The sequence below is a fragment of the Phoxinus phoxinus genome (genome assembly GCF_949152265.1).
Source record: "Phoxinus phoxinus genome assembly, chromosome: 9".
NCBI lineage: Eukaryota > Metazoa > Chordata > Actinopteri > Cypriniformes > Leuciscidae > Phoxinus > Phoxinus phoxinus.
The window spans coordinates 117272-132500 of NC_136884.1; the positions used below are offsets into that span (position 1 = coordinate 117272).

General features: G+C 43.5%; 2 protein-coding genes across 25 annotated transcripts in view; both read right to left on the reverse strand.

Annotated features, from left to right (window-relative positions):
- Positions 1–850: 850 nt before the first annotated feature.
- mansc1 (MANSC domain containing 1) lies at positions 851–12129 on the reverse strand. Of its 3 annotated transcripts, XM_079622322.1 has the most exons (6): positions 12020–12094; positions 11545–11727; positions 11363–11482; positions 10317–10608; positions 7128–7268; positions 851–2613 (listed from the first exon to the last, which is right to left on the reverse strand). In XM_079622322.1, the coding sequence occupies exons 4-6, from the start codon at positions 10552–10554 to the stop codon at positions 1505–1507; spliced, it is 1488 nt and encodes a 495-aa protein (XP_079478448.1). In that variant the 5' UTR covers positions 10555–10608; positions 11363–11482; positions 11545–11727; positions 12020–12094; the 3' UTR covers positions 851–1504. The 3 variants fall into 3 exon arrangements, with proteins under 3 accessions (XP_079478448.1, XP_079478447.1, XP_079478449.1); XM_079622321.1 differs by lacking the exon at positions 11545–11727 and having other exon boundaries at positions 12020–12129; XM_079622323.1 differs by lacking the exons at positions 10317–10608; positions 11363–11482.
- A 1616-nt stretch (positions 12130–13745) lies between these two features.
- eps8a (EGFR pathway substrate 8a, signaling adaptor) overlaps positions 13746–15229 on the reverse strand; it is a 73034-nt gene continuing 71550 nt past the window's right edge. For 17 of the 22 annotated variants that reach the window (XM_079622058.1, XM_079622054.1, XM_079622053.1 and 14 more), the window contains one exon: positions 13746–14504. In XM_079622058.1, the coding sequence (XP_079478184.1) occupies positions 14400–14504 (105 nt within the window). In that variant the 3' untranslated portion in view covers positions 13746–14399. The remainder of the gene's footprint in view (positions 14505–15229) is intronic. The other 5 variants (XM_079622061.1, XM_079622071.1, XM_079622065.1 and 2 more) reach the window with 1 other exon arrangement.

Below are 15229 nucleotides of genomic sequence, written 5' to 3' on the forward strand. Positions count from 1 at the left end.
CTCCTGGTTTCAATATTGTTCAGATTTCGTTCCCATAATGTTTGAACAATGAACAATGTTAATGTTCCCCCCTAACGTTTCTGTAACGTTCGGATAACCAAAAAAAATGGTTTGAACATTCAATAATATTTGAATGAGAATGTTAGCTAAATGTTCTATGTATTTCTGTTAGCTGTAGCATATAATGTGTATATTCTGTAATATAATGTATATTAATGTAACTGCAATGCATTTTTTTAAATCTTGCCAATAGCTTTATAGTGAATCAATTTTAGTTTTCTATGTGAATATACAGTAAAGTGTAATTTATTCCTGTGATCAAAGCTGAATTTATCATCATTACTCCAGTCTTCAGTGTCACATGATCCTTCAGAAATCAGTGTAATATGATGATCTGATGCTCAATAAACATTTATCATTATTATCAGTGTCATATTTTATTGTTATAATAATATAATATTCTATATTTATAATATTTATAATATAGAATGTGGAATCTCCCAAATTCTTCCGGCTCAACCTGAGTGTGGCTGGCAATAACACACACACACACACCGGTCCTCATCTGGGCCAACGGTGGCATATATGGTTCAGTTCTGGCGGCGACAATGGTCACACCGGGCCACATCTGGCCCACACACATCAACCCACAACTCACACTAGAACCAGCTTGATGTGTGTGGGGCAGATGTGGCCCATGTGACCATTGAGCCATATATGCCACCGTTGGCCCAGATGAGGCCCGGTGTGTGTGTTATCTGTGTATAAATGGATCTACCTTTAATCAATGTAATGTGTCCATGCCGCTGCTACTGTACCTCATGCAGTGAAGCATAATAAGAAACCTTGTAGATATTGAAAAAGACTCCTTTTTATTTCTTGCAAGAGAAACAAAACAGTCACATTAATCTCAAGGTGTCTGTAAAAGCCAAGACTCACCAAAAAAATTACCACCAACATATACTAACAGATTAGAAAATACCGAAGCAGAATAAGATTATAAGTGAACTTAAGAGTGACCAGGACAGATTTGAGTGAATCATGCTGTGAAGTAGACGTTGACCTCTGCCCCCGCCTGACGATCATGGAGAAAGATGCAGTGAATTACAAACAAACGCTCGTTCACTTCCACTGAAAATATGAAGTGCGTGTGGGAATCTCTCCATGTGACACAATAACAAGTGCACGACTACACTAGTGAGCAGTGAAACCCCGTCGCTCGCAGGACCCGTGAAGAGCTTCTCACAACAGAACATGTGATTGACGTTTGCTGACACTCGCTCGAAGAAACGCTTGGTGAGAAAGAAAGAAAGAAACATCTTACAGTGGCGAAGCTGTTCAAGATCTCAGCCTTCGTTTCCTCATTCGAGCCGACCTGAGTTCAGTGTATTGCTTTTTATTTCTCTCCTTGAGCCGTGGAAACCAAACCAGCCTAAACATATGAAAATACAAAGCTTTTCTCTCCGCGAGGAACGCGGTCCTCCAGAGCAGATTGTCAGGGGTGCTAAACCTCGTAGTGCAGGTCGTTGAGCTCCAGGCGAGTGTAGTGGCGCCGGTCGAAGGACTCCATGGCTTTGCGGGCCAGCAGAGCGAGGATGAGCACGAGGAAGAGGAGTGTGAGCACCACGATGGCCACCAGGCTGTTCTTCCACATCACCCGAGACACCTTGGGCTTCACCGGAGCCGGGCCGGCGGCAGGAGACCCGAAGCCCCGGCGCCTCGGCTCGCTCTCAGTGTCGGGCTCAGCGGCCGGAGCCGTGGGCGCAGGTGTAGCTATAGTTGTTGTAGTTGTGGGTGTTGTAGTTGTGGGTGTAGTAGTTGTGGGTGTAGTTGTGGTGGGTGTAGTAGTTGTGGGTGTAGTTGTGGTGGGTGTAGTAGTTGTTGTGGGTGTAGTAGTTGTGGATGTAGTAGTTGTGGGTGTAGTTGTGGTGGTTGTAGCTCTTGTGGTTGTAGTAGTCGCTGGTGTGTGTGTGCCGGTGGTTGTCGGGCTGGCGGTCGCTCTGACGGGCTTCACTGGATGTGGTTCTGGTCTGGAAGGTTTTCCGGGTTTTCGGACCCTGTTGGGTTTGACCGGAGGCCGTGGCACTTTAGTGCTGGTGCTTTTAGCTGTTGTTGTGGTTGTAATGGTGGACTGTGTAGTGGTAGTGGTTGTCATGGCAATGAGTGCGGTTGTCGTGGCAACGGGTGTGGTTGTTGTGGCAACGGGTGCGGTCGTCACAGCGATGGTTACAAGCACGTGTGATTCTGACCCAGTCAGCGGTTCTTCAGTGCTGGTCAGTGGTGTGGTGGGTGTTGGTGCTGGTGTAGTCGTCGTTTCTGTTGTTGTTGTGGGTGTTGTTGTTGTTGTGGGTGTTGTTGTTGTTGTTGGTGTTGTTGGTGTTGTTGTTGTTGTTGTTGGTGTTGTTGTTGTCGTTGGTGTTGTTGTTGTTGTTGGTGTTGTTGGTGTTGGTGTTGTTGTTGTTGTTGTGGGTGTTGTTGTTGTAGGTGTTGTTGTTGTGGGTGTTGTTGTTGTAGGTGTTGTTGTTGGTGTTGTTGTTGTGGTCGTGGTCAGCTTTGTCTGTACACTGGGTGCAGGTTTGGCTGTTATTCTTCCATTCGTTGGATGAGTTGAACCTGAAGAGATTAATACAATTGCAAGAAACACCATCAGAAATCAAATACTTGATCAATATAATCAAAGACCTACTTATAGTATGTTGATACTTTGAATCTTCATTATGTCTATGAATTAATTTAATCATTTATTTTAATACAATTTAATATTAATAAAATTAAAACAACAGTACATATATATTTACAATAAAGTTATAAAGCAGAAAAATACTTTATAATCTTTTATTAATCTTAATTGATGTTTATTTCAACATTTACTAATACATTAGAATCAAAAGTTGTATCTGTTAACCCTAAGTCTTCCTGTAGTCAATAATTATATCCCTTAAAACTCATCTTTGATCACCAAAATCAAGTCATGTCCACTCGCTCAGCTTACTGAGGTAAACTCACTCAGAGATCTTGCCATCCGTCTAAACCAATTAATTCTGAATCAACCTTCGTCTAATGTCCGAGTGACGTGCCCGTGGAACCCATCGAGCCATCGTCTCCGACAGTGTTCCCTACGCCCTCCCGCTGGTCCTTCTACGAGAGCAAATCCAGTTTCACGCCCTCAAACGGCGAGTCTGTTCCAGTCCCTTAATGGAAATGCATTCACATCACCTATAACTCTACAACACTCAGGATTGTTCTTTCAATTCACAGCAACAGTCGACTCAGGAGCTGCAGGAAACTAAGCCAAACCAAAGATCCTAGCCGGTGACGGTGGTGCTATTGGAGGATTCACCAGTCACCGCACCTCACCACTTCTCCTCCAAGGTGGAGGTCTTCATCAAGAATACATTTCTCTGCTGATAACCAAGTCTCCCAAACATCCCAAAATTCTGGGCCTTCCTTGGAAAAAAAAAATCACGACCTGCAGCTGTCCTGGTCAGACAAACAACTCACCCACTGGTCTTTCTTTCGCTACAATCACTTCTGTTTCCAGAGCTAACCATAGGTACCGCCACCGCGGAGAGCGCTGATAATCATCCAGACATGAGTGGGGTTTCCAGTAAAACCAAAGCGAGGGCCTGCCTCCACATCACTCGTATGATCGTGCAATATAACTGTTTCCTGGAACCATTCCCCCCGCACCAAACCCACTTTCCTTAACTTACCTCAGACCTTCAACATTCCCTGCATCGGCTGGTTTCTTTATTGTTGTAAAAAAAGGGAGTGACTATCAGGGCTTGAACCAATGTATGGTCAAATACAGGTATCCGTCAGTGCCTGCTGCCCTAGAACAGCTCCGTAGTGCACAGTTTCTTACAAACTTACGCATTCGTGAAGGAGATGAATGGAAGACGGCCTTCAGTACCACATCTGGCCACTACGAGTGCTGTGTTATGGGGTCTCTACCGCCCCTTCTGTTTTCCAGTGTCTCATCAATGACGTCCTACGAGATTACTTAAGACAATTAGTGATTGCCTTCATAGACAATATTCTAGTGTATTCATTCACCCTTCTTTACGACCCATGTTGATCAAGTCCTCCAGCGTCTCTCGCAACATCAGCTATATGTGAAAGGGGAGGAATGTGAATTTCATCAGCACATCATATCCTTCTTAGGATATATCATCAGTCCAGAGGGGGTGTCAATGGATCAATCCAAAATAACCTCTGTAGTTGACTGGCCTACACCTCAAAACTGCAAAGACCAACAGAGATTCCTAGCAATTGCCAATTTTTCCAAGATTCATACGGGGCTTTAGTTCCGAAGCTCATCCTCTCACATCTTCGCTCAAAGGGGATCACAGCGTCTAACCTGCAGTTCCAGTGCTGATCAAGCTATTGCTCAGTTAAAGACTGCATTCACTACGGCTCCCATTCTTAAACACCCGGATCCTTCCAAGCCCTTTGTTGAGGCTTCCGAGGTAGAGTTTCTGCTTTTGCCACTGCAGAACTGTTTTTTTTTTTGGGATACCCGAGGATATCGTGAGTGATAGAGGACCACAAACAATGAGTCCAAGGTCAGTGCCCGGTTGCATAAAGCACCTTAAGTTTTCCCCTTAAGTATGACACTTAAGGGGCGATTTCCCCTTACCTAAGAGAATAACTTAAGGGTGTTGCATATAATCTCTTAAACGATTCTCTTAGGTAAGGGAACCTTTTAAGTGTTTCACGACAGCGATCCTGGATTCACGTTATAAAAGTCTGTTGTTGCCATAGATACGCAAAACACTAACACAAGCGGGAAAGAGCCCCCGCAACCCGGTGAACCACTCTGCTGACAGACGATTTATGAACGTGGAAAACATCTCCCACTATCGTCTGAAAACTCCCAGTTGCAAATAAACGCAGTGCTATAAGCAGTTGTAACACCGCAGGTAGAGTGGTTGCGATGTGTGACACGGTCAAGGGCGCCGTCTAGTTTGTTAGTGATGTCAAATATTGCGCGTCGATCAAAACGGTATTCATGCAACAATAGGGTTCTCCCTATCCCTAAAAATTATTCTTGGCACATAATTATCTTCAGCTCGTTCCATAAATTCAGCCATGTCGTCTTATTTTTTGTCCGCGTTACTCTTAAGGTTACGATTTCCAAACCTTAAGTTATACTTAGGGAAATGACCGTTAAGGGGTTTTATGCAACACTTAACGCTTTTTAAGGGATTACTTAAGTGAAAAAACAGCATTTAAGGGAAATTCTAAGTGTTTATGACGTTTCACTTAAAAAAAACGTTAAGTAACACTTAAGGGTATTTTTCTGCAACACCCTTAGGTTTAAGGGAAACATAAGGGCGAACTTAAGGGAAAATTTCACTTAAGGTGCTTTATGCAACCGGGCACAGGATACCAGCCGCAAGCTTGGCAAACCAAGAAACCGGTTTCTTCGCACATTCTCTTTTACCAACCCAGGAGACTGGTCCCAGTTCCTTCCCTGTGTTCTTTGATAACCCAACAGATTCTCCTGCTGTAGATGATTGGTTCAGACGCAGTGCACAAGTCTGGAACAACATCCCTCAATACCAACCTGGAAATGGAGTATGGCTGGCCACAAGAGATCCACGACAACCTGATACTTGTAAGAAACTCATTCCCAGATATATAGGGCCCTTCAAGAGTCTTAAACGAATCAATGAAGTCTCCTACAGACTTGAACTTCCTCGCCACAGTCGACTAGCTCCCTCATTTCATGTCTCCCACCAATCTCCTCTAGACATCCAAGGACAGCCAGCACACTTGGTCAAGTCCATATTGAACTCGAAGGAAGGGCAAGCTGGAGTATCTTATAGACTGGGAGGGATATGGACCAGAAGAACAGAGTTGGATTCAGCCTTGAGTTTCATGATAATCATCCAGAATTGGTCCTCGTCCCAGGGATAGGCCAGAGAAAAGCAGCGCTCCCGGATGGGTATGTGAGGTCAGTCAGAGGACTACAATTCCCAGCATGCACCTCAGGCCGCCCCGGACTCCATATCCCAGAATACACACACATGGTAGCGCTCTAAATCACCGGTCTTCTGATCACACACACCTGATATCAATTCACACACATACTCAGACACCCTATATATAAAGAATCATATATTTTTGCAAGCTTTTTGTAGTTTTTGACTTTGGACTGCTTCTCTGGATTATGCATTGCCTCTCCTGAGTTTTATTGTTCGCTGATCGCCTGTTCTGGATTACGCCTGTTGGATTTTGGACTGTTTGGCTTGTGGTACTTTTAATAAAGCTCCTTATCTGCAACTACCTGACATATTGCTCATTGCTAGTTAATGTTAACTAATGGCAGCTTATTGTAAAGTGTTAGCAGTATTTGTTCTTGTTATATTGTATTTATTTATAGGATTAGTTCACTTCAGAATTAAAATTTACTGATAATTGACTCGTCCACGTCATCTATGTTTATGTCTTTCTTTCTTCAGTTGAAAAGAAATGAAGGTTTTGAGGAACACACTCATGGATGTTCTCCATATAGTGTCTTCAATGGTCCAGCGGGTCGAAGGTCCAGATGTGAGTTTCAAAGTCTCTAACCGGACGTAGGCGGAAAATGTAGAGTAGGGCGAACTTCTCAACTTCAAAATCGCCCGATATCGTTTGGTTTACCTTTTTTTTGTAAATGTCGTTTGACTCAGTCTTTGCACGTTCTCTTTGTTAACACTGGGTCTGTTCTTCCGTCGACGTCACGCTTGACCTTTCACCCTGATGACGTAATGTGTGGCGCATCACAGCGAGTGCAAGACCAGCATTAGTGGTTAAAAGTATATAAATGTGTATTTCTATATAAAATGGCGGCTGGTTTGTCTAGATGAGACTCTTATTCCTCGGCTGGATCGTGAGAGACTTTGAAGCTGAAACTCAAATCTGGACCTTCGACCCGCTGGACCATTGAAGTCACTATATGGAGAACATCTGGAGTGTGTTCTTTATTTCTTTTCCACTGAAGAAAGAAAGACCTGAACATCTTGGATGACGTGAGGGAGAGTAAATTATCAGGATATTTTAACTCTGAAGTGAAGTACTCCTTTAAACTGAACACCGAGCGGCTGTGATTTGTCTTCAGCTGTTGCTCTTGTTGTTCTCACCCTTGAATATGTTGTAGGTGTTGATTCCAGCGCTGGCCGGCATCAGCGGACAGTCCCTCTCGCTCGGACAGTGGAACAGCAGGCAGTTCTGGTCCCCGGGCCGCTCCGGTGGGCTGTACACCACCAGGTTACACTTCACCACTGCGGGAAGAGGAAGAGATCCATCCAATTCACCACAGAATTAATAACATAACACTGTGAGAGTCCTCTGTTATAAACCACAGATATCAGAGCAAACACGCTGAGAAAACCAGCTCAGCTGCCCTCAGGTGTGATATGAACACATTACCTGCCCTCAGGTGTGATATGAACACATTACCTGCCCTCAGGTGTGATATGAACACATTACCTGCCCTCAGGTGTGATATGAACACATTACCTGCCCTCAGGTGTGATATGAACACATTACCTGCCCTCAGGTGTGATATGAACACATTACCTGCCCTCAGGTGTGATATGAACACATTACCTGTCTCTCAGGTGTGATATGAACACATTAACTGTCCTCAGGTGTGATATGAACACATTACCTGTCTCTCAGGTGTGATATGAACACATTACCTGCCCTCAGGTGTGATATGAACACATTAACTGCCCTCAGGTGTGATATGAACACATTACCTGTCCTCAGGTGTGATATGAACACATTAACTGCCCTCAGGTGTGATATGAACACATTACCTGTCCTCAGGTGTGATATGAACACATTAACTGTCCTCAGGTGTGATATGAACACATTACCTGTCTCTCAGGTGTGATATGAACACATTACCTGTCTCTCAGGTGTGATATGAACACATTAACTGCCCTCAGGTGTGATATGAACACATTAACTGCCCTCAGGTGTGATATGAACACATTAACTGCCCTCAGGTGTGATATGAACACATTAACTGCCCTCAGGTGTGATATGAACACATTACCTGCCCTCAGGTGTGATATGAACACATTAACTGCCCTCAGGTGTGATATGAACACATTACCTGTCCTCAGGTGAAATATGAACACATGAACTGCCCTCAGGTGTGATATGAACACATTAACTGCCCTCAGGTGTGATATGAACACATTAACTGCCCTCAGGTGTGATATGAACACATTACCTGCCCTCAGGTGTGATATGAACACATTACCTGCCCTCAGGTGTGATATGAACACATTACCTGCCCTCAGGTGTGATATGAACACATTACCTGTCCTCAGGTGAAATATGAACACATGAACTGCCCTCAGGTGTGATATGAACACATTACCTGCCCTCAGGTGTGATATGAACACATGAACTGCCCTCAGGTGTGATATGAACACATGAACTGCCCTCAGGTGTGATATGAACACATTAACTGCCCTCAGGTGTGATATGAACACATTAGCTGTCCTCAGGTGTGATATGAACACATTACCTGTCCTCAGGTGAAATATGAACACATGAACTGCCCTCAGGTGTGATATGAACACATTACCTGTCCTCAGGTGTGATATGAACACATTAGCTGCCCTCAGGTGTGATATGAACACATTACCTGTCCTCAGGTGTGATATGAACACATTAGCTGCCCTTAGGTGTGATATGAACACATTAGCTGCCCTCAGGTGTGATATGAACACATTAACTGCCCTCAGGTGTGATATGAACACATTAGCTGCCCTCAGGTGTGATATGAACACATTACACCTGTACACTATCACACCTGAGCTGCCCTCAGGTGTGATATGAACACATTAGCTGCCCTCAGGTGTGATATGAACACATTAACTGTCCTCAGGTGTGATATGAACACATTAGCTGTCCTCAGGTGTGATATGAACACATTAACTGTCCTCAGGTGTGATATGAACACATTAGCTGTCCTCAGGTGTGATATGAACACATTAACTGTCCTCAGGTGTGATATGAACACATTAGCTGCCCTCAGGTGTGATATGAACACATTAACTGTCCTCAGGTGTGATATGAACACATTAGCTGTCCTCAGGTGTGATATGAACACATTAACTGTCCTCAGGTGTGATATGAACACATTAACTGCCCTCAGGTGTGATATGAACACATTAGCTGCCCTCAGGTGTGATATGAACACATTACACCTGTACACTATCACACTTGAGCTGTCCTCAGGTGTGATATGAACACATTAGCTGCCCTCAGGTGTGATATGAACACATTAACTGTCCTCAGGTGTGATATGAACACATTAGCTGTCCTCAGGTGTGATATGAACACATTAACTGCCCTCAGGTGTGATATGAATACATTAGCTGCCCTCAGGTGTGATATGAATACATTAACTGCCCTCAGGTGTGATATGAATACATTAGCTGCCCTCAGGTGTGATATGAACACATTAGCTGCCCTCAGGTGTGATATGAACACATTACCTGTCCTCAGGTGTGATATGAACACATTAGCTGCCCTCAGGTGTGATATGAACACATTACCTGCCCTCAGGTGTGATATGAACACATTACCTGTCCTCAGGTGTGATATGAACACATTAGCTGCCCTCAGGTGTGATATGAACACATTACCTGTCCTCAGGTGTGATATGAACACATTAACTGCCCTCAGGTGTGATATGAACACATTAGCTGCCCTCAGGTGTGATATGAACACATTACCTGCCCTCAGGTGTGATATGAACACATTACCTGTCCTCAGGTGTGATATGAACACATGAACTGCCCTCAGGTGTGATATGAACACATTACCTGTCCTCAGGTGAAATATGAACACATGAACTGCCCTCAGGTGTGATATGAACACATTAGCTGTCCTCAGGTGTGATATGAACACATTACCTGTCCTCAGGTGTGATATGAACACATTACCTGTCCTCAGATGAAATATGAACACATGAACTGCCCTCAGGTGTGATATGAACACATTACCTGCCCTCAGGTGTGATATGAACACATTACCTGCCCTCAGGTGTGATATGAACACATTACCTGTCCTCAGGTGAAATATGAACACATGAACTGCCCTCAGGTGTGATATGAACACATTACCTGTCCTCAGGTGTGATATGAACACATTACCTGCCCTCAGGTGTGATATGAACACATTACCTGTCCTCAGGTGTGATATGAACACATTAGCTGTCCTCAGGTGTGATATGAACACATTAGCTGTCCTCAGGTGTGATATGAACACATTACCTGTCCTCAGGTGTGATATGAACACATTACCTGTCCTCAGGTCCTCAGAGCAACAGGTGAGGATACAGTCTTTCTCCGACGGCTTCGCTTGCGCCTCCATGACGGTTCCCTCCTGATCCAGAGCCAGGCGAGTGTTCACGGCCACGTCTCTGTGCTGGCGGGAGTAGCAGGTGTCTCTGTCGGGCCCCGGGGCCCCGCTGGCCTGCAGGACCAGACCCGCGAGCAGGACCCACACACAGGCCCGGGTCCACCCCGAGCTCACACACATGCTGATGACGACGGATCGAGGTACTGAGGAAGAGCAGCGTTCGTCCTCACACACCTGAAAAACCACAACACCTTATCTGATCAATCCTCTGTACACACACTCTGAGTCCAAAGAGGCGATCAGTCGTCAGCTCTTGTGAAATACTCCTCATATCACACACGCATGGAAAATATCACGTTCAATGTGCATTGATTATTGCTGATGTTACTGAGCATAAAACAGTATTCAGTTTTTTCATCTTAGATCACAATGATTTGTAAAGAACAGTAACAAACTAACAAGCAGAAGAACGTTTTGATAACGTTAAGTTATGAAAATATTATTTCTGAATGTTCCCTGAACGTTGAAAACCGTTTAAATGTTTTAAAAGTGTTTCTCGGTTCTGTGAACGTTACGGGAACTGTAACATTGTATCATTCTTCAAACATTATGAGACGTTTTTGAATCTGAACGTTCCGAAACAAGAAACATTTAAAAACAAACATCCAGAAGAAACATTTCCATGATCGATGTATAAATGATGTTTTTGTTCTAATGTTCTTCTAACATTATTAAAGAGCAGATACTGTTCTGTTGCTGAAGAACGATTGATCATTACTCTCTGAGAGTGTTTCCTGTTCGCTGAGATGTTTGTTGTAAGATTAAATTATATTAAGTTTACAGCATTTATTGATTATAGAAGACGCTGCTCGTGGCCTTTCAGATTTAATGTTTTATGTTGTCAAAATAATAACTCAATGAACATATGTAAATAAATATGAGCAGAAAGTGCTTCAGGATCATAGCAGATAATGAAGAGTTGACTGACCGATGTTGAGCGTGTGAAGGCTGATCTCCATCTGATCCCTTCCAGTCATCGGGGTTCACAGATCACACACACTCACACACACACACTCGCTCTGACTCTCCGCAGGCAAACCTTTGATCCCTGTAGAGGAACGGTTATCACAGAACGTTATAAAAGCACAACACAATCACACACACCTTCACCTCTGCTATCACCATTCATCATTCATGCAGCGTATGAGGACAAACTGCGAAGCTTCTGTGATTCAGACGTGTGTGTGATGAAGATGAAGATGAGGATGATGAAGATGATGTGATGGTGCTGATGCTGGTCGCCATGGAGACTGAGCCTCACTGGAACAGTGTCCGGTGTGTCGTGATGCAATCCTTATGAAACACGAAACACGAAACACCGGGAAACACCTTTTATTATTAACGCCGCGTTAGTTATACTGCGGAATTAATCTCGTGAATTGCTGATTTTATTCGCCAAATCGACACGATCCGCAGAAGGCAGTGAGTAATGTCCCGTTCTCTGGAGCGAATGTGTCGAAAACCCCTGAAACTCCCACAGAATCTCACGAACGACGCGATTCTCGGACACAAACACGTTCCGACGCGAGAATCTCTTTATTTGAACACAACGAAGCCTCAGCAACGGCGGAGAGCAGTCACTTACCATGAGATCAGTGACCCATTTCTGTGTCTTTGTCCTCCGCGGGATGATGATGAGGATGATGCTGATGCTGTCACACACACACACACACACACACGCACGCACGCACGCACGCACGCGCACACACACACACACACTGATCTGAGATGCACACACACGTTCAGCAGCAGGGAATGAGCGCACCGAAGATCGTCGTTCATTAGGAGCGGGTCTCCTCACACATTTTTTTATTTTATTTGTTATTGCTCAAACGTAAACAACAGTATACAGAGTATACAAAACACACAACTTAATATTACCCTTGCCCGGGGGATAGATAGACATCACATACATTCAAACAAATTGTAAGTTATACAAATATTTCTAGTTTTCATAGGCTTTTTGGGTCTCACACACATCTTCAGTGGCTCTAAAGCTTGTCAGTGTCACTGTGAACTCTTAAATGTGACGTGCGCGCGCATTGTGTTGTCGAGGCTGCAGTAGCGCATGCGCAGCACTAGAGGGCGACACACACACACACAGCGAAGAAAACATCACACAACTTACAGTTTTAATTTGTTTTATTTGCAAAACTTGAATGTTTACAATGATACAACATTAGAGAACAAGAACACATCAAGGTTGGATTTTTTAAAGTTGTGTTTTATTGGAGGGCATTTCCTGAAATGACGATGATAGTGACGTAAGTGCCACTAGAAGGCCATCTTCCATGCGTTTTAATATTTATATCGTTATTAGAAGTAATATTATTTTTCGAAAATGTATTCGTGCATTTAATCGAAAATATTATCAGTCATTCCATTAATTTTCTCAATAGGGGAAGTAATTTTTAACAATAACTTATAAGCATTTAAAGACAGCCCTACTGCGAGATCGTTAATCGGTGATTTATGCTTTTGCTGAAGCCGTCAGACCGCATTAGCTAAACTTATATATATTTAAATAATCCAATAGTTTTTTGCTAGGTTGAAGCCCTGGTGAAAGACTTCATTACCCATGATTCCGCAGAGAAGGCGAGTAACCGGAAGCGCTGTTTGTGTACGCGTCACTTCCGCCTGCTGCGAGGACTGTCGGTACACGATCCGTTCCACCCATAGACAGGGGCGCTGCTGAGCACACTTCAGAGCGTTAAAGTGATGAATGGGACGGCCTACGGACTCGTAGACTCAGCGAGCACGCGCAATTTAAGTCCACGAGACCGAAAGTCCACATCAAGTGCGCCATTTGGGACAGGGCAAATGTCTTTCGGAACACTGCCCCCCTGTGTGTAACACAGTCCGGTTCAAATGTGGACCCATTAAAACTCTAGCAGAGGCTTGTCGGAGCGTTGCCACTGTGTATTGCCTTTGTTTAATGTTAAATAAAGCAACATGGTGAAAATGATGAAAAAGATGAAAATTACTTGATTTTACTTTCAATTCCTTTTACATTCTCCAAAGTATTAACATTAAAATTTTCATAACTCCCCGTAGGACGTTTCTGTACATAAATGTAAGCACTGTGGCAGTAGTAATGCAATATTTAGAAAATGTACTCTTGTACTCTTGATACTTTTAAAAACAAGTTCTTCAGGACTTTTACTTGAGTAGACATCTGACTGTAGTACTTTTACTTGTACTTGAGTAAACTTTAGCGAGGGGTTTCTGTACTCGAAGCTGTGTGTGTACTGAGACCAGATCGTGTCTCGTTTCCAAGCAATCACTCATGATCATAAACGACACACACAGGTCACATGATTCCATTTATTCTGCACACACACTTTATATTCACAGACTGAACGTGCGGTGTATAAATCATCATATTCCTGAAGGTTTGATGGCATCATCATCATCATCATCATCATCACTGGAGAGACTGCAGGAGTTCAACGTCTCTGTGAAACTCAAATAATTCATCTGACATTTACATTACATTTATAAAGCTTCTCTTTTGGCAGTACAATTCGGTACAAAACAATCATGTACAGAAATATTATCTTGCTAGTAAATAATAATAATAATAAAAAAGAAATCTACAAGCTTGACCCATAATTCTCCCGTACATTCAAAAGCGGCGGATAAACAATCTGACTGACGCTCCAGTAGAGAACGATAGATCACATCAATATTTGCTCCAAAGCTCCAGCCAGTCGTGGGAATATTGATGACGTCACGTGTTCTCTGCCAGTATAAATATGATCATAAGTATAAGCGAGTGTTTTCCGGGATGAAGGCGGAGCCGGATGGCACTAAACTACACACTTCTGCGATGTTCTCTACGCGTGTTCGTCCGCGTCCGAGCCGGTGCCGTTATCGGACGGGTCCAACAGTTCTTGGCGGCGGCGCATTATGGCGGCGAACTGAGCGCGCTCCGCGGCGTCCTGTAAAAGGTCAGAGGTCAGAGGTCAGAGGTTGTTGCCCTCATCGAAGGACTCCACGCCAGAATCACTCGCTGCCAGTTTCTCCTGCCGCCTCCTCATGATCTCCTGCAACTCCGAGCCCGAGCTCCTCTACACACACACACACACACACACACACGGGGAGAGAGAGAGGCAGCAGTGAGACACACACACACACACGTCACAACACACTCTTTAAACAAGATCATACCTCAAAACACCTGCAGCGTGATGGAGAGAGAGAGAGAGAGAGAGAGAGAGAGAGGAAGGGCAGAAATGAGTGAATGACGATGGAGGTTCAGCTTTTAAACTAAGGGATTCTGGGAAAACTGTTCCTGAAACTACGACAGAATCTATTCAACACTTTACAGTAAGCTTCATCAGTTCACTACTGTACATTAGCTAACATGAACTAATAATGAACTGCACTTCTACAGCATTTATTAATCTTTGTTAATGTTAATTTCAGCATTTACTAATACTTTCAAAGCTGTATTTTTATTAACTAACATTAACAGATTAATAAGCGCTGTAATAACTGTATTGCTCATGGTTAGTTCATGTTAGTTAATATATTAATTAATGAATCTTACTGGTAAGTGTTACCGATATCTCATTTACAAGAAAACACACTGTGCCGTAGAAAGGGAAACACACACTCTCGACGGCTGTATACACTAGTCGAGGTGTACAACTTACTGAATATGTTTGCACCATTAAACTCTAACTATATGTATAAACTAATAATTTATGGAGAAATGACTGGAATAAACAGCAGATCGACTGAATTCCAGAAGTAAACTCACGGTTTTCCAACAGACTTAAAAACAGAAACA

What these genes read in the sequence shown, in the direction of transcription:
- mansc1 (XM_079622321.1), bottom strand. Translation starts at nt 10,554, where the DNA reads ATGTGTGTGAGCTCGGGGTGGACCCGGGCCTGTGTGTGGGTCCTGCTC. An exon ending in CTCTGAGGACCTGAGGACAG is followed by an intron (nt 7,269 to 10,316) that starts GTAATGTGTTCA and finishes CTCTTCCCGCAG; the next exon opens with TGGTGAAGTGTAACCTGGTG. An exon ending in CACCTACAACATATTCAAGG is followed by an intron (nt 2,614 to 7,127) that starts GTGAGAACAACA and finishes TAATCTCTTCAG; the next exon opens with GTTCAACTCATCCAACGAAT.